The sequence below is a fragment of the Ranitomeya variabilis genome, chromosome 1, assembly GCF_051348905.1.
Source record: "Ranitomeya variabilis isolate aRanVar5 chromosome 1, aRanVar5.hap1, whole genome shotgun sequence".
Taxonomy (NCBI): Eukaryota; Metazoa; Chordata; class Amphibia; order Anura; family Dendrobatidae; genus Ranitomeya; species Ranitomeya variabilis.
This window is the reverse complement of record NC_135232.1, coordinates 701,309,760-701,328,197: the sequence shown is the minus strand read 5'-3', so window position 1 is coordinate 701,328,197 and position 18,438 is coordinate 701,309,760. Positions and strand designations below refer to the sequence as shown.

The window sequence follows — 18,438 nt, the reverse complement described above, 5'->3', positions numbered from 1 at the left end:
CTTCTCAACTTTAAAGCTATTCTTTGGCATTGGGTTTAATAATTTATCTAAGAGCAATATCTATATTTATGAACAAGAAGAAGCCTTAACGAGAGAACAATGCCTTTCAGAAATGTTTGCCATTTATTTTGCAATTTTTCAAAGACTTTTTGAAACATACAAATGAGTTGTTTTACAGGAACAGCGCCACCCTTGTTAATAGGTTGTGTTTGGTATGACAGCTCAGGTTCATCTACTTCATCCCCTTTGCGGCGTAAGAGGCTCACTGTCTCTCTAAGTGGTTGGAGGTAGGCACAGGCATGAAGTTGTTTGGTGCAAAAGAGGTGTGTTTATTACAGTCAATAAATCTTCACCTAAAGCAAAAATACACAGTCGTCCTCTGGCAAAATGGTATTACATAAAATAAACAAATTGTCTCTTCAGAGAGGAAGGGGACTAGCGCCACCTATTGGACGTATCAATCCTAAAAGTCAATATTGACCCTCTAATGAGCCTTGTCATATAACTTAGGATAAAAGCCAAAACCAAAATCTCAGTTTGGTGACACTGTGTATTATGGTACTGACCCTGATCAGTGCAAAGTGTGAGATCTGGTTTGGCTGGGTGAGAGGAGTCTGACTGAGATCCAAGGGGTAACGTTCCTCTTTGCTGAGACTGACATGTCAAGCCTGACATGCCAAGGTATGGAGACTTTAAAGCTTTGCAATTCTCCTCTGGGAAATATGCAAATTGTCTCTTCAGAGAGGAAGAGGACTAGAACTCTAGTTTAAACCTATTGGAAGCAGCGACCCTAAAAGTCAATATCGAACCTCTAAGGACCTTTGCTACATTACTTAAGATACAAGCCAAAATCTCAATTTGCAGACACTGTGTTTCAGGGTACTGCCCCTCATCAGTGCAAATTGAGATTGTGGTTTTGGCTTTTATCTTAAGACATGTGACAAGGCTCATTAGAGGGTCAATATTGACTTTTAGAATTGCAACTTCCAATAGGTGGCACAAGAGTTCTAGTCCTCTTTCTCTCTGAAGAGACAATTCCTTATTTCCTGGAGGAGCATTGCAAGACTTTAAAGTCTTCTCACCTTAGCATTCCAGGCTTGACATGTCAGTCTCCACAAGCAGAAACGTTACCCATTGGATAAAATAAACAGTCTCACATATGTAAAGGCTCACCCATTTATAAAGGTCACCACACACATCTGCGCAGGATCACAGGTCTTTCCACCTTCCCTCACAGACTCTGAATGAGGCAACTGACCTGCTTTAAATTTGCCTCCCAAAGGCCTGGAACTATAGGTATATGAACAGCCAGTTCCACCCAGCTCTTCTGGTTGTTCCTAAAACCTAGACCCAAAATCCAGGCCAATTAAAAAAATTCTATCAGCATTATCTGTGCTGGAGCCTGCTTCTCTGGGTCCTTCATCACCAAGGCTAGCTACCTCTGTAACACATATCTCTCATCCAAGACTTGTCTGGCCGCAACCTTATAGCACACTCAGCTTGTTATGGGTCAGTTGGAGATTGCTGAACACTGTACTTGGCTGGTCTTTGGCACTCCCATAGGAATGAATGAAGCAGTACTGCACATGATGAACCACCACTCCATGCACACAGGGCTCTTAAGAGCCCCAGTTCTCAGGATAGGTGGGGGCCTCAATAGTCGGATACTCAGCTATCGGAAAGTTATGGAAAGTTATCCCCTATCTCATGGATAGGGGATAACTTGTAAACTTGAGAAGACTCCTTATAGAGGACTATCCCAGGAACTAGTTCAATTTAAGACTTTCTTATTAAATGGATGAAATAGCTGACACTTTTCAAAGGCAAAACCTTTCTTCTAAAACATCGTGTTTGTTATTTTGGCTCGTTGCTTCACAAAATGTATTCTTGTATTTGCTCGTAGCTTAAACATTCTGGGTCAATTCAGGATACACAGCGCATATTCAAGGCTCACTTAGCTCGCAGGTCTGACACATGATGATGCTTAATAAAGCCGGCCAAGAAAATGTAACAGTAACGCATAGAATCAACTCCTGGCTACTTAATAAAAGTAACGGAAAATGTTACAGTGCCAGGTGGGAAATACAGGACAGGCGGGGGGGGGGGGGGGGGGGGGCTGATCCACAGTCTGATGGAACGAAGTATGTTTGGGCATTTATTAGAATTGAGCTTTTATTTTTTATTCCTCAGTTAATATTTATTTTCTATGTGGCTTTTCACATTTGTGAAAAAAAAATGATCTGCAGTAAATTAATGTGAAAAATGTAATTAAAATATACAATGAAATGGAATTATAAGAATTCTTCTCCCTGCAGGAAAAAAAATCTAATAAAATCTTGTTGACTTTTTTCCTGTTGCGACACTTCCCGTTGGAGCTCCCGTTGTATTCACAGCCGCCGGTACAACACCTGGTTACCCTATTACATGCCTACCCCCTTTATTTGACTTTCTGCATTCGTATACTTATCGATCTACCTTTAGTTAGAATGGTTTCAGACATAGTAGTCTTAATATTTTATCAATTAACAAAAAGAGTAAATCAAAATTAAATCAATATATGGACCACCCTTTGTCTTCATCAAATCTTGTAAGTACACATATACTTGCCACAATTTCTGAAGGAACTTGGCAGGAGGTTCTTCCAAACATCTTGAAGAGCTAACACTATTCTTCTGTAAATGTCGCATGTGCAAATCCTTCTGTTTCTTCAACAAATGCTAGATGTTTAGATCATGGCTTTCTGGAGGCCTTAACATTACTTCAGTTGTCATTAATGTCATTAAGAACCATCTTCAGAGTAAAGAAGAACAAGAAGCCCTTGAAATGATGATATGGCTCCCACAGAGACCTGATCTTAAAATAATCGAGTCTGGGATTACATGAAGAGACAGAAGGAGCTGCACCAGCGACATCTAAAGAAGATTTCTGGTTAGATCTCCAAGATGTTTGGAAAAATCTCCTGCTGAGTTCCTTCAAAACTGCAAGTGACAGGTGATCGAGAAGGAGTGATGAAGGCAAAGTGGGTCATCACCAAATATTCATGAGATTTGATATATCCTTTGTTCATTTCACTTTATATTTTGTTAATTGCTAAAAATAAACAACATCTCTATTTTTGAAAACATTCTTACTTTCTATCATTTTTTCTACACTTGCATAATACTTTTGCACAGTACAATATATATTTATCTTGGGCTATGTGAAGCACAGAGGAAAGGAAAAAAGCAAAACTTCTGCATTAGAATAATAATGTAGACATGAAAAGTTATCTTATATTATTTCTGGATAGTAAATATCAGTCGTAGTGATCGTAAATTGTTTCTGCTTCATTGACAGCACCACCGACTGTTCGGATTATTCACTCGGGGTTGGCGTGTAATATAGAAGAAGAGAGATATTCAGAACGGGTGTACACAATACGGGAAGGAGAAACATTAGAGTTGACATGTCTAGTGACTGGACACCCGAGGCCACAGGTGAGTAAGAAAAATACTAAAATCTTCTAAAACATCACATGATTCGACCTTAGATCTTTTATTACAATTTTTGCTGGTGTACATATCCAACGTGGCCACAGGTTAGCTTAAGTGCCATCCATTGCTTATGGACCTCTTTTGGGAGCTTTCCAATTCATTAACTTAATATAAGATGAGTGGAATCTCCATCACTGGGATCTCAACTGATAACTTGAGTTCTACCATCTCTCTTCGCCCTGACTCCAAAAGTAAGGAGTCTGTGCAGAGCATAAGCAGAGAGGTCACAAGTCTCACCATTCCTCATCATGATTTCCTCTACACATATAACATTGTGGGTTATAGACAATTTAGTGACAAACTGTATAATTAGTGGAGAAAAGTTGAACTTGATGGACCTAAGTCTTTTTTCAAATTATGTAACTAAGTAAAAGTAAGCAACCTGCATAGGTTGGCACTAAGGAGGTCACAAGTCTCATCATTCCTCATCACGAACACTCCAACAGTGAGGAGTCTCCATAGAGTAGAATTATGGGGGTCCTGAGTCATACTATCCCTCTTCACCATCACTACAAAAATAAAGAATCTGCATAGGACGGGACTATGAAAGTCTCAGGTCTCACCATTCCTCATCACTATGACTCCTACAGTGAGCACTTTCCATAGAGTAGTAGCATGGTGGTCCTGAGTCATACCATCCCTCTTCATGATTAGTTCAAAAGTAAGGAGTCTGCATAGGGCAGAACTATGAAGGTCTCACTATTCTTCACTACCATCACTCCAACAGTGACAAGTCTCCATAGGGGAGAAGTATGGAGGTGCTGAGTCATATCATCCCTCTTCACCATCACTCCAAAAGTAAGGAGTATGCATAGAATAGCACTGGTGGAGTGATGGTAAGTAGGAATGATATGACCTGCATACTTCTGTTTTATGTACATTCGTCACTGTTGAGGTGCTGTCGAATAATTATGGAAGTTCTGATTCTCACCTTTCCACCTCACCATCACTCCAACAGTGGGGAATTTGCATAAGTATAATGGTATGAATGTCCAGTGATTCACCATTCCTTCTAACCATCACCAACAGTAAGGAGTCTGCATAGCGCAGAAGTATGGTCTCACCATTTTCCCTCACCATCAAACCAAAAGTTTGGAGTTTTCATAAGGCTAAAATATAGAGGGCCCAAGTCTCCTCATTCCACCTGTATGGAGTCTGCAGAGAGCAGCAGTATTGAGGTCCAGAGTTTCACCATTCCTACACATCATCACATCTACATTGAGGAGTCTGCATAACGCATAAGTATGGGAATGACCTCACCTTTCTTTCTCACCATAAATCCAAAAGTTGGAAGTCTGCATAAAGCTAAAGGAGTGGTCTTAACTCTCATCATTCCTGCTCTCCATCACTCCAATTGTAAGGAGTCTGCTTAGAGTAGTAATATACAGGTTCTGAGTCTCACCATTCTGTTTAATCATTAAACCAATTGTAAGGAGGGCAGAGGTATGGAGATCACAAGTCTATCCATTCCTACTAACCACCTCTCCAAAAAAGGAGACTGCATAGAACGGCACTGTTGAAGTGATGATGAACAGGAATTGTATGACTCCAGACCTTCATACTTTTGCTCTATATATACTCCTCAAAAATGGAGTGACATTGAGTAATTATGGAAGACCTACCCTACTCTACTACTACCACATGCGAGTTTTGCAAACAATATGAGATTGCTCGTATGTCTCCATTACTCTTTTAGATACTTTTGGAGTCACAGCACATAGGGTTGACCACCACAACTATGATAACTGTTCGCGACTCTCGCGAGTGTTCTGGACTCAGGAGGATCTCAATACTTATGACCCTAATATTATTCTTTATATAAGTGATTAATGTACTTTGTGGGAAAATCCCTTGTCATTGCTGCTGATTAGGGAACTTTATTTAACGGTGGCCACCACATTAGGTGAATGTTGGCCAAACCTACAAATTCTGCCAAAACCGGACAACCATCCAACATTTATGATGGTGGCCTAACTGGGAAATAAGGATCAGTTTCAAAATGCCAGATCATTTTGGTCTCAAAGAAGACAACCATAAACATAACCTTTAATAATACCCTAAAAAACGGGCTAATAGCCACAATGCATAAATAGACTATTAAACAATAGCTAAAGTGCAAGTGCTCAAAACCAACCATGCTCAAGATAAAAAACTGGATGGCAGCAATGCAGGACCATGACACAGAGTGGCAATAATCAGATATGCTCCCCCCTTGTTCTTTTGTTTTTTTGTCCATTCCCCAAGTTTTGACCCAAAGGGGAAAATGGATCCTTTACTCCTATGAGAAATCATGTCTACCTAATTGGAATAGAGGAAGTAGAGGAAGTTCTGCTTTGGTGAGATCATACCAGCTTTTATCTTGAGCACGGTTGGTTTTGAGCACTTGCACTTTAGTTATTGTTTAATAGTTTATTTATGCATTGTGGCTATTAGCCCTTTTTTAGGGCATTATTAAAGGTTATGTTTTAGTATTTTTATTTTTTTTTCCTACCCTGCTGCTATTGTTGATCTGTTTTTGGTGCTGAAGATCAGATCACATTCTGTACAGATTGCAATATTGTATGGAGAAATATCTGACAAATAAAAAGCTATCTAGATTCTATGGCTTCATTAAAGAGAATCAGTCAGCTGATTTTTACTATGTAATCTGAGAGGCAATGGGGCAAAGAGCTTGATTCCAGCAATGTGTCACTCGCTGGACTGCTTGGTGCAGTTTTGATAGAATGACTAACCCCGCCCACGACTATGATTGGGGCTCCCTGTGTACATTCTACATTGCTGCCAATCCGTGGGGTGGGCGGAGTTACAGAAATTAGCTGGACTGGCTTGCTAGTGAGACGTAGTCCTCTAGTGATAATCTCCTGTTGATAAAACCCTGATTGTATTGAACTACAGCACACAGCCTAATAAATGACACATCCCTGAAATCAGGCTCTCTGCACCTAGATCATTCTACTGATTTAATAGGTACCTTCAGTGTCTGGTTATTCATTAATGATCATTAGAAGTTTGGGTGCAGTAAACTGTTCATGCATCGGGGCAGGACTGTGGTATGGTCTTCGGCTCTGCCTCTGCCCCTCAGCTGCCTCTGGTGTTCATATCTTCATAATGTTTAAAATTTTGTACTGACACCATCTTAGCCACGGGCGACACTTGCCCAGATTTATCTGGTTGTGGGCTTCTATATATGGCATTGATGTTGGCACATGCACACATTGACCTTCCGGTAGTCTACAGTAAACTGGTGCCAGTGGCGCTGCATGTGCAGATCTCAGCATGTTATTGAGCCTAGATTTAGAACAGCGCCTTCATGCCCATACCTGTACTTTAACATGACTGATCCTGATGACAAGTTCTCTTCAAGTTCCTTCTAAAAGAGCAGAAATGGATGCAAGACCATGGAGGAGACAAGTGTGTGATGTTGGGTACCATGGCTGGTGCATTTGCACTGGCGCCCTGTGTGGGCACAGTTGTATGTATGATGTTACTGCACTAACCCTAATGCATGTGATGTTATCCTGGATGTAAGTCCCACAGCAGCAGACAATATGGCTGCAATTTGGTCCTTCGGGACAGAGGATGGAGCCATGCTTGGTCCTATTCCTTGTGCCAGTGGCTGATCGGATTCAGAGTTGGACTCTTCTTTACTAAGCAACTGGAAAGGATGTGGAGAGGGAAGAGCTTCCACGTTGGTTGGCATAACCCAGCTCCATTAGGGGAATAACCCATCTTGCTCTACTTTTTTTTTTTCCAAATGTCACTGGTTGCTTTCTGGCCCTTGTATTAGGTTGCTAATTTTACTTTTAGAAGCTTGAGTATATTATTGCATTTGGTAATTATGCCCGCAGTTCTTTAATGTGTCATGTACTCTAGAAAATAAATATCTTTAGCGTTTGCCAATGTTGGCCCGTCACTGGCTCTTTGCCTTTCTCTCGGGCTCTATGTGCTGTGAATGTTAAGCAGCAAACATCTTACAGAGTTTGCAAATGACAGGAAATGCCGCTGCCTCCATTTCTGCACATTAATCTGCTTATTTGGAGATAAGATCCTTTATTTAAGGCTATGTGACAACGCGGCGTCGCTGACGTCTAACATGAAAAAGGCTGACGAGTCGCGTCGTGACAGAACCTTCCATTTGCCGAAATTCTTTGTAAAACTGGTAGGAGACGAAATCTTGGTAGATTAATGAGCAATCACCGGCCTGTAGCTCAGAGTGAGGAGCAACGTGGTTTTGCTTCATTTTTTGCGCTAATGTAGTAGATCAAAGAGAATGGAGAATTATAATGCACTTAAACCACTTTGTCTACAAAACTTAATAGAAGGATTTATTTAGAGAGGTGGAAATTATACCAGGATGTAGCAGTTTGAGTGAAGACTATCACAGTGTACGTTGAGGTTCATATACAGTACTTATGTATTTATGAAAGAGAACATTTTATCATTTCAGTGCCTTTCAACAGGCTGCGTGTACTTTATGGCAGCTGGGGGTGACTTGACAAATGTCTTAAATTATTATAATTTCCAAAAAAAAAAGTAAATATCCCTTTCTAGAGTGCAGTAGGTTTTAGGAAGCTACATGCTGAGCTTTCAATGATAATGAGATGACTCTGCTAATTGTGTCTAAGTCTACACAGCAAATCTGTCAAGGAATTGAAATCCTGTTGGTTGTTTTATTCATGATAAGTTTAATAAAAACTACGCAAAAATATGTTTATTTATTTTAAGGGGATTGTCGAAGGCATGAAAAGTTATTAGGTTCCTTTCTTGCATCCCCAAGATTGCCACATTAATGTTCATTCTGATATGGTCTAAGAGTTTCCTCCTTCATTCCTGTGTATAATGACTCTCCATGAAAGGAGCTAGCTCAGATAATGAACTGAGCCAGACAGACAGACAGTCCCTTTATCATGTGCGAACCAGTAAAATAATAACCCCTATATTCACTACCGATGCCGGCCCAGTTTCAGTGGTGTTGGCACGCGCTCTCTGGGGGATCGTGTGATACCGTTATGTCACTTGATTCTATGCTGCCAAGCTGCCTCCTTTGGACAAATCAGAACATCCAGAGGAAGTGGGAGCTGCTGTTCTTTCACTTCCTCCATATGTCCGAGGAGAGGAGACTGAAGATAGCACTTATTGGCCGCAATGATTGTGTGATATGACAATGTCGAACAGCCCCCTAGAAAGTCAGTGCCGACACCACTGGAATGGCGCTGGCACCAGAGTTAAGTATAGTTGTTATTATTTAGCTGGGGGACACATAAGAATTTTGTTGTCTGAGTAGTGGCCATTCCCTTTAAATTTAATATTAAAGGCGTTATCAATTACTTGAACATCACCTTGTTAGATACTATATTCCTCAGTATGAAATAAAAATAAGAAATACTCACTTCCTGTACCGATGCCGTTCCAGCAATGTCGGCAACAAGTCTCCCAGGGCTCGAGTGACATTGTTATGCCACATTAGGTCTTCCAGTCCTGAACGGACACTAACGGGCTGCTGTTCTCACGCTTCCTTTGGACGTCTGAGGTTTGTTTGAAGGCAATGTGAACAAAGCAGTCCATCAGTTACCGGTGATTAGTTGCAAGGCTCATGCAGAATAGCAATGTCACTCAACCACTCGGAGACCTGGTCCCAACATTTCTAGAAAGGCACCGGTGGGGGAGGCGGGAATCTGTTATTTTAATTTTACAATGGGGAATATCATATTAAGAAGAGATTAAAGACGAGATTGTCAGGGTAGTGGGCAACACCTTCAAATCAATTAATTACAATCTGCAAATTAACCAAACAATTTTGTCACCTAGGGCCTTGAATTCTCATGCCTCTGTGACAAGGGTGCCAACGTGACTAGCATCAGATACTTGTGCCCATCATGAGAAGTACTGGAAGCAGTGCTCACCCGCCTCAGCCAGTGATTGGCTGGGAGGGGATTTCCTGACACTTAGGGTGTGTCAAGAGGCAGCCAGGAAGCAGAGACCGATGGGAGCCAATTAAGCATCAGAATGGGAGCTGTGACTTACCAGTCAGGGTACATATTATTTATTTTATTACTTCACACCAGTCTGAGTCCTTCTAAAAATAATTTGTATTTGTCGGAAAGCCCCTTCATTTAGCTCTGAGGCTTTTAGGGTTCAGTTTGTGCTTCCTGCAGTCTTAACCAATTTTGGCTAAAAAAAAAAAGAACTTCTTCCAAAACTTTGTATACCACAAGGGCCCCGTACAGAAGGTGCCTTTGGAATTGTTAATCACATTTATTGCTAATTCTTATCTAACCTTCCTCTATTTCTCGGTAGTAATGCTCATGCAGCCTTTTTTTGTATCAGTAGACAGTAAAACAACTACAAAAAAGCAATTACAATTTTTTCGGAGATCTGCGAAAATATTTGCTGAATATGAAAATGTTTATCTGTAGTATGCAGAATACAAAGGAAAATTCCTGCGTGCCGCACTAATAATTCGAGCTGTGCTGTAGTAGCAGAGTTCACACCTTATCGTGACTCCCAGACCGACTACTAGTTAATCACTCCCTTTATAAAGACATTCACAGCAAAGTTTTCCTGGCATATGCTGTATTCAACGCTGTGTGTTCTACTTCTATGGGGTCTGGGGTGACCTTGCTTCAGGCTTCATGTACTGTAGTTTAGTAATAAATTGCCTCCACCCAAAAATTAAAATTGACCCAAGACTTGTAATGGCTCGGGGTTATTCATGTTCTTTGTTGTCGAGATGCCATTTAGTTTTGTTTTATCAGCTTTTAAGTTCTATAGAAAACCTAGGCCTCCATTATGGCCAATGTAATCCAATAATACTGTTACCCGATCCCTGGAACATACCCACCACATTCCCTCTTACCACTTGAGTTGCAAGCCACAGAATTTGGAGTTTACAAATCAAGCTAATCTATGATAATGATCCAACTTTCTGGTATCGTACAACACAGAATGGAACATTTATTTATTGATATATCATGATACACACAAACGTGAGTGATTCCTGATTCTGTCTATCCCATGGTCAAAAGTAGCAGCAACAAGGAGGACTTTAAAAATAAGTGCTGAGCGGTGTAGCTGTGAATCCAACTCTGAAGTGAAAAACACTTACTAGAGAGCAGTAGCACGAGTCTCTGTGTGTCTATACCCTCTTTTGTCTCACTCTGCTCTTTATACATTATTAGGCAGCTGTTATTAAGAGGGGCGTGGGTCAAGGGGGAGGAAACTAAGTGGCTCTTGAGCAGAGAAAGAATTATTTCCCCTGGTAAGATATATTACAAAGTTTTTGTTCTATTGATTTATGCAAAGTTTGTTGGAACAATAGTGACCACCCAAGAATTCCTGAACATCACAAAGCCATGTGCACGGAGCCTGTACAGAAGCTCACTGTGGTTCTGAAATTGGATAATTTTCCAAAATCTACAGAAAGTGGCCCCAAAAGGGAAAATTTCATAATATACCAAAATAATCCAGATGTTTTACCCAATTATTTTCTTATAGAGATATGGAGGCACCACATGGTAGAAATGAAATCATATAGAGTCATAGAAAGGCTTCAATAGAATAATGGTGAGTCATAAAGCTGGACAAGGAGGTTATATGACTGATTAAATGGGTCCAATGTAACAGTATTAATGGCCTGTCCTTATAATAGGACATAAATAAAAGATCGGTGGGGGATCAACTCTCAGCAACTCCTCCAATCAGCTAAGGGTCCACTCTAGGGCATCCATGCAAGTACTGCAGCTTCTTTAATGTTTACATAGCTCTGTCTATCTGCACTCAGCAGGTTTTTCAGCGTTGTTCCATGGGAGTAAACGCATAGCCATTATTAAGTGTACAGTGTGTAGGCAGAGAAACGTAGACAATGTTAAATAACAATAACCCACTATAAACATTAGACTTTTGGCGAGTCCATCTGAAATTGTTGGTTTTGGTGAAGATTCAACGAATGCGGTGATTGCCAATCTCCAGTCCTTGCAGCCCCCTACAGATCATGTTTTCAAGATTTTCTTAGAATTGCACAGGTGAGAAAACCTATGGCAATTTCTGATGCCTTGATAAAATGCCACCATCTGTGCAATAATAAGAAAATCCAGAAATCCTCATGGGTTGGGGGCCATGAGGATTGGAGTTTGGAAAACATTGGTATAATGTGTATGGCCAACTGTAAGCTGCATTCACACATTGCGCTGTGAAGCTTTTTTACTTGCCATTTTTGCAGTGATTTTGGTAAATCATGGTGTAACAATGCAACTCGGCAACACATAAAATGCCTGCTAAAAGTTGAGGTCATCGGTGGAATACAATCATTGTGAATTTCCAAAGTCAGTTAGGATGTGAACAAGTCTCCTTTCAAAAAGTTCTTATCTGTCCCAAAAGTTTCTATTTTTGTTTTCATTCATTGTGAATCCTCCCCTTCTCCATTATAAAATCCATAAGATTGAAGTCTTCCTTGACCCCAGACCTTTTACTGTACTTCCCACCGCTCCAAAAAACTCACCATAATCCTCTATATAGAAGCTTGGCACTACGTGAATTTGACTGAAGCTTCTTCAATATGCTTGTTGACTTTTTGCCAATTAAGTTATTTGGTTCATTGCTCTTTCCCCAAGAGCAGTCATCTTTGATAGTGATGAAGCAATCAGCTTTCTGACAATAGCAAAGAGCTTGACCCATCTGACAGCTTTGATTCAGAGAAGAGACCAAGAGGGACTGGAAGGTGACGGAGACTCCACGGTAAGGCCAGAGAGCTGCCCTGCTCGGAAACTCTATAGGTTCCCCTAAGGGCAATACACCAGACGCATTGTTGGCCCACCTCTGCCTGTTCGCATTAATTCCAGCTAAGTCAAGCTTCATAAAGACATCATTTTAATGGTTTGTTGTATTTTTGTCCTACAGAAAAGAGGTTTTTAGTGTTTAGTCTTTTGCCATGTTATCTCCACTTCTCTGTTGCTAGGAGGTATTGATTTATTTCAGCTGCTTTTACTTAAAAGTTTCTATTCCCCTCTGCATACCCACACCCATAGATTGCATCTGACAACGCTGTCGAAAAAGAAATGACATAGACATGTAAAAGTTATTTCGTTTTCCATCAAAATGGAATTTAAGACGACCATATCTTCTGCCTAACCCTCGGAGTACATGCTGAAAGCCCCTATAAGAGATTATATGTCTGTTTAAACAGAACCTGTCACCAGCTACTTCTGATATAACCGACGGCCACCACCTTTCAGCCCCATGTGACTGCGTTCTAATATGCTGTATATATGTCCCCAATCCAGTCTGCAAGTCAAGGCTTTTATTGTACTGACCTGTTGGGTGGTCCGGTCCGATGGGCGTAGCTGGTCTTGGTCTAGTATCTCCTCTCTTCTTGCGATGCCGTTCACCTTCTGTGCTTTGTGTGAATGGCGTATCCTACATCACCCACACATTGTTCACCTTCGCGCTTCTGCACAGGCACACTTCTCTCTGCCCTGCCGAGGACAAAGTAAAGTACTGTAATGTTCCTCCGCTGGCGCCCTTTTGACCTTTCCCGGCGCATCCACAGAACACTACTTTACCCTGTCCTAGTTAGGGCCGAGAGAAGTATGCCTGCAAAGAAGGGTGAAGGTGACACTGTGTGGATGATGTAAAATGTGTTGTCCACACGAAGCGCAGAAGGAGGACTGCATCGCAAGAAAAGAGGAGGCAGCAGACCAAGATCTGCAGCGCCCCTTGGACTGGACCACCCCATAGGTGAGAATAATAAAAAGTGCTTTTTTATGCCTCGAACAGCGCATTGTACTCATATGTACAGCATTATAGAATGCTCTCACATGCAAGGGGGTGGCTGTAGGTTACATCAGAAAAAAAACTGGCGACAGGTCCCTTTAAAGAGGTCATCCACCACTTTAACATAATTGGCCTATCCTTAAAATCGGTCATCAATGTCTGATGCTTGGGGGTGTGAAACCCTGCACCTCTACCAATCAGCTGCTCCCGGTGTTGACGGTAGCTGGAACTGTTATGGAGCTGCACAGCTCAGTTAACGGAATAGTGGCCGCGGTCAGGTACTGCACATCTGCGTCCTATTGATTTGAATAGGGGGTGGATGAGCTTCATCATATATACCAATACCTTAATGTAGCTAAGGAAGATCACCTGCTGGAAAACTATATATATATATATATATATATATATATATATATATATATATATATATATATATTTATATATATACTGTATATAGTAAAATCATGGTCTTCTATGAAAATGTCAGGCAAAGCAGGTCTTCACAGGAGCGCCATCATGGGAAGCATAGGGCTCTCCAGCAGACCTCCCCTCAGCTTAACGTGGCAACCCACCAGCACCCTGCCACCGTGCTGTAGGGAGCCAATGGCCATGTGGAACAGTGCCCCTTCACCAAGGCGCACTCTGTAGATGCCGCTGTCATGGATTGGCAGGGTCATTTAAGTAGTTAACAGCAAAGGGTAGAACTCAACTCCGCTCTTCCACTCTTTAGTACGAAGTGGATTCACATGAGCATGCATATAATCATCCATCAAACTCAGGGGATATTTTTCTCACTTGTCATCCATGTACAATCCGTTTTTTTACTCAGCAGCAGTAATTAATCATTTACAGTTTCCTATGTTACAGAATTGCCATGTTTCCATTAAAAATGGAGGCTAGACTGTGTCTCCGTATGGCATCCGATTTTTTTTGTGCACCCATAGACTTGACTGGACGAGTCTCCTCTGATTTAGTAAAGAAACTACTATGGTTTTTTTCACAAGCAAATTCGGTCCGTGAAAAAAAAATATCACTCATCTCCACTGCACCACTGAATAACATTGGACCAAAAATGCAGTAGTGTAAACCTGGCCTTAGAGGCAGACACATGACGGCTGTGTAACACAGCTATTATCTGCTGGAAAAACTTGAATCAAAGATGGGGACCCAACATATGATGTAATTATTCACCGTATGTCAGAAATGGGTTAAGCAAAAAAGATTTTAAAAAAATGAATCCTGGACAACAACTTTAATTTTGCAATGTGTATAAAAGTGACTTTCAAATAGCATTTTAGATAAACTATACTTCAAAGATCCAGCTGGGGACTATAGCTGGCCGGCTCTTCCCTGCGCTCCTCTTAGAGCTTATGAGAGATATCTATGTACACATGAAGGAGAAACCTGTCAATCTCTGGAACGGCGCTGGGAAGAGCCGGCCACGGGTTTGTGAAGGACTGGTCTCCTCTCTGGCTATAGTAGCTGACAGATCTTGTAAGTAGGTTTTACCTGGCTGCAATAGCGCCATCTTATGGTTTGGGCGGCGTGAGTCAGACTGCAGGTTCCCTTTCAGTGTGAGAAGTAAAATGCTTTGCAGATATCATGTGAAAAGGGCATAAAGCTTTCTATAAATTCCTCTTTTCTCTTCTCCTGGGTCTGAATGGCCTGACCCAGAATTATGGTATCACATGGTGGGTACCGATTCTGAAACAAATCTATGAAAGCCGTGGCCGCATTTAAGAGAAAGGTCCAGGACAATCAGATATGAAAAGTGACCTTTAAACTGTAAAGACCGGAGATCGATGAAGAAGTCAGCGTTCCTACAGCTGATTCTAAAAGGTAAATTCTTCTTTGTGAGTTAAATGGAAAATAACAGGGCTGAGGACACTAGGCACATCAAAATCAAATTAACCAGTTCATGACCAGATACTTAGAATGGACGCACCCACCAGCACTGCTATCAATCATGTAGTCATGTGGTGACCTCTGATCAGACCCAGACTAATTCTTTCCCCTCTGAATGATTTTCTATGGATGCCCCGGGGGAGGAGCACTGTAAAAAATTACCATGAATCTAAAAAGACACCAAATTCAAACTCTCAAAAATAAATTGGTCCTGATTCATCATTTGTGTTTTTTCAAAGAGATTTTCTGGTCATAGGCTACAAGTCTGCAGTCACTATATGTGACTGCAGACTTGTGGATCCTTACAGTACCCACAGTGCGCTGTCAGGATTCTCTTGTGCTGGCAGTCACGTGACCAGAAGTACGTGATATGCATACATGCGGTCACATGCCGACTAGATGTGTGCTTCCTCATTGTACACGTCTAGTCAGAATGTGGCCAGAAGTATGCAAATTGCATACTTTTTTATTATGCTTTGCTTATATAGCACAATCACATTTCGCAGCACTTTATAGACATCATCACTGTCCCCATTGGGGCTCACAATCTAAATCCGTCATCTCAATAGTCTTTGGAGTGTGAGAGGAAACTGGTGGACCTGGCGAAAACCCACACAAAAAAAGGGGAAAACATACAGACTTCTTGCAGATGTTGTTCTCACTGGGATTTAAAACCAGAACCCCAGCTCTGCAAAGCAACAGTGTTAACCACTGATCCATCTTGTTACACCAGAGAATCCTGACAGTGCGCACTGTGTGTGCTGTAAGGATTCACAAGTCTGCAGTGAGATAGAATGGCTGCAGACTTGTAGAGCAAGCCTGGACAACCCCATTAAGTTGCTTGCCTTTTTTGTCTAGTAGTATCATTTCCATTTTTTTGTGCCAAATTTATCAAAATGACACACGTGGTTCATGAATTTGTTGCAAAGTCCAAAATGTGATTTTAGTTTTCTGTCTTGAACTGTATTTTCTTTTGCAACTTTTTGTACCAAAAAATTGTGCCAAACTTTTGGCGTACTCGAACATACACTGGAAGGACGTTCACGGACTGCAATGAATCTGTGCCAAATTTTGCGACTTACAAAGTCTCAATTGATGACTCATTAAAAAACAAAAGTGGAAAACAAGAAAAAAAACAGGCAAGCACATATAAAACAGACTTTGAAAAAGGTGCAGATAGAATAATGAATTGGGTGAAAAAAAGGTGCAAAACACACAAAAATAGACAAAAAAAAGGTGCAAAGGTAATGTAAAAAATTAAAATGTTTTAAAAAAGAAAAAACCTATACAAAAATGTGCTAAAAACACAATGAAAATAAAAGAGATAAAACATATAAAATCAACCAAGCCATATCTTAAACACCTACAAAAATGACTGTTAAAGGGATAAAGTCTTTAACCCGCATCTAAGTGACACAGTATATGCTTGGTGAGTTACACTTGTGTTTGAAGGTGTTGTCCATTTTTTGGATTGCCCATTTTTGTACTGTGTCGGGCTTTGAGGATGGGAGTCATGTTTGCCATTATGGAACACAGAAATATGATTTCAGATAGGTGGCGGTAGAGAGCCTGTTCTTTCTCTATTCCAATTATTTGCCAGGGAACATTCCATGACCCAACTTGGAAACTTTATCCCTTAGATTTTTAACTGTGGAATTCTGAAGGGTGTGGCTTAACAATATACTGCAGATAGAGCAGTGGGGGGAGGCTCCTGCTGCAGAAAGTTGTCATACCATACACACAGGGAAGTGATAAAGCAAGGGAGCAGAATGACCTTCTGGGAGTCTCAGAAAAGATTTATCTACTAATCAAGTTTTGTTTTCGTATTAGAAAAAAAGTGGAGATAACTGCTCAACCATTTTTCTTGCATTTTCAGCTTTTCCTTAAAGGACTCTTCTGTCTTAACAATATTTATTGCTCCAATATACAGTATTTCAAGATATAAATAAAGTAACTTTATTAGTTAAAATACCTTACTGTTCCATGAATAAAGCTCCCAAGCAGATGCAGTATATACACACACATACATACATACTTACATTATATATCTGCATTAGTTATTCCATTCCAATTTCTTTTCAGTTCTCTGAATTCTCTCTCTTTTCTTCCCTGATCTCTTTAGTTCCATCAATCAGGTGATGTCATTGATAGGTTTTGGGTCTTGACTCTCTACCTTTCCTTTGTTCATTTTTGTAAATACTTTTTCCTCATGCCCCCAGAACAATATGTGCTTCACAGTGTCGTTTTAACATTGCTGTTCATTAGGTTCATTTTTTGAGGCACTTATTTTAAGGTTGAAAAAGATGTTGTGTGCACATAACCTTAAGGTATGTACACACTGAGTCTTTTTGCTGAGTTTTTGGAGCAGAAACTGGCTATTGTGGGAGTTACAGATCTCTGGGAGCCACATGGATATGCACAGGCACAGGGTATGTATATCAAAGCAAAATAATATTTTTTGTCCTTCATAATCTTTACAGCTTCAAACTGAAAACAACCTTTCTTCAACACAAATGAAAACCAAACCAGTCTTTTCTTTGGGTAATGACAAGTAAAACAAAATGGTCTCACCAATTTGGTATTACAGGCACTTCTCAGTCTCTAGCATAGACTGTACGCCATGAACGGTCACCCTTGCTGAGCTAAACCAGCTGCCTGTTACTAGACCGGAAAAACCTGGACTGGAGTAAGGGAGCTACCTTTCCCATCCAGGCTCTTTTGGTCACTCCTTATTCCTGGACCCAAAATCCTGTCAAAAATAAAACCATCTCTGTAACCAATTGTTACTGGTGCACTTTCTCCCGGGACTTACATTACCAAGGCCAACCACCTCGGTGACACATTTCTGCCATTCTTACGTCCTGCTTTATTACACTATGTACACACAGCAACTTTAAAACTCAAGCAGAAGACACTTCAGGTAACTCTGGAGTTTTCCTGAAGTGTCTCTTGTGTCATATTTGTGGTCATTTCCTGAATTTTTTTCAAATATTTTTTTCAGCCAGTTTTTTTGGATAGTTTTCCCATGTTTTTTTTCAGTCTTTTTTTTGTGTGTCATTTTCTGTTCATTTTTTCACTCCTTTGAATAACGAAGAAACCGCTCGTGTTTTTTTTTTTTTTTTGCTTTTAATCACAATCATTGACTCTAAAAAACATCCGGGCATCTTTTTAGCTTGTCTTTCATTGTAAGTGCAAAGTGTCTTCAGAGAGGAAAACGTAAGAAGAATGGACA

The 18,438-nt window shown here is 40.6% G+C and overlaps 1 protein-coding gene across 3 annotated transcripts in view; it reads left to right on the top strand.

Annotated features, from left to right (window-relative positions):
- Positions 1 to 18,438, top strand: part of MDGA2 (MAM domain containing glycosylphosphatidylinositol anchor 2) — a 939,656-nt gene that overhangs the window by 337,927 nt on the left and 583,291 nt on the right. For all 3 annotated transcript variants that reach the window (XM_077267305.1, XM_077267304.1, XM_077267303.1), the window contains exon 2: positions 3,337 to 3,476. Coding sequence is in view for 2 of the 3 variants with exons in the window: in XM_077267304.1 (XP_077123419.1) it covers positions 3,337 to 3,476 (140 nt within the window). In the remaining variant the exon portion in view is untranslated. The remainder of the gene's footprint in view (positions 1 to 3,336; positions 3,477 to 18,438) is intronic.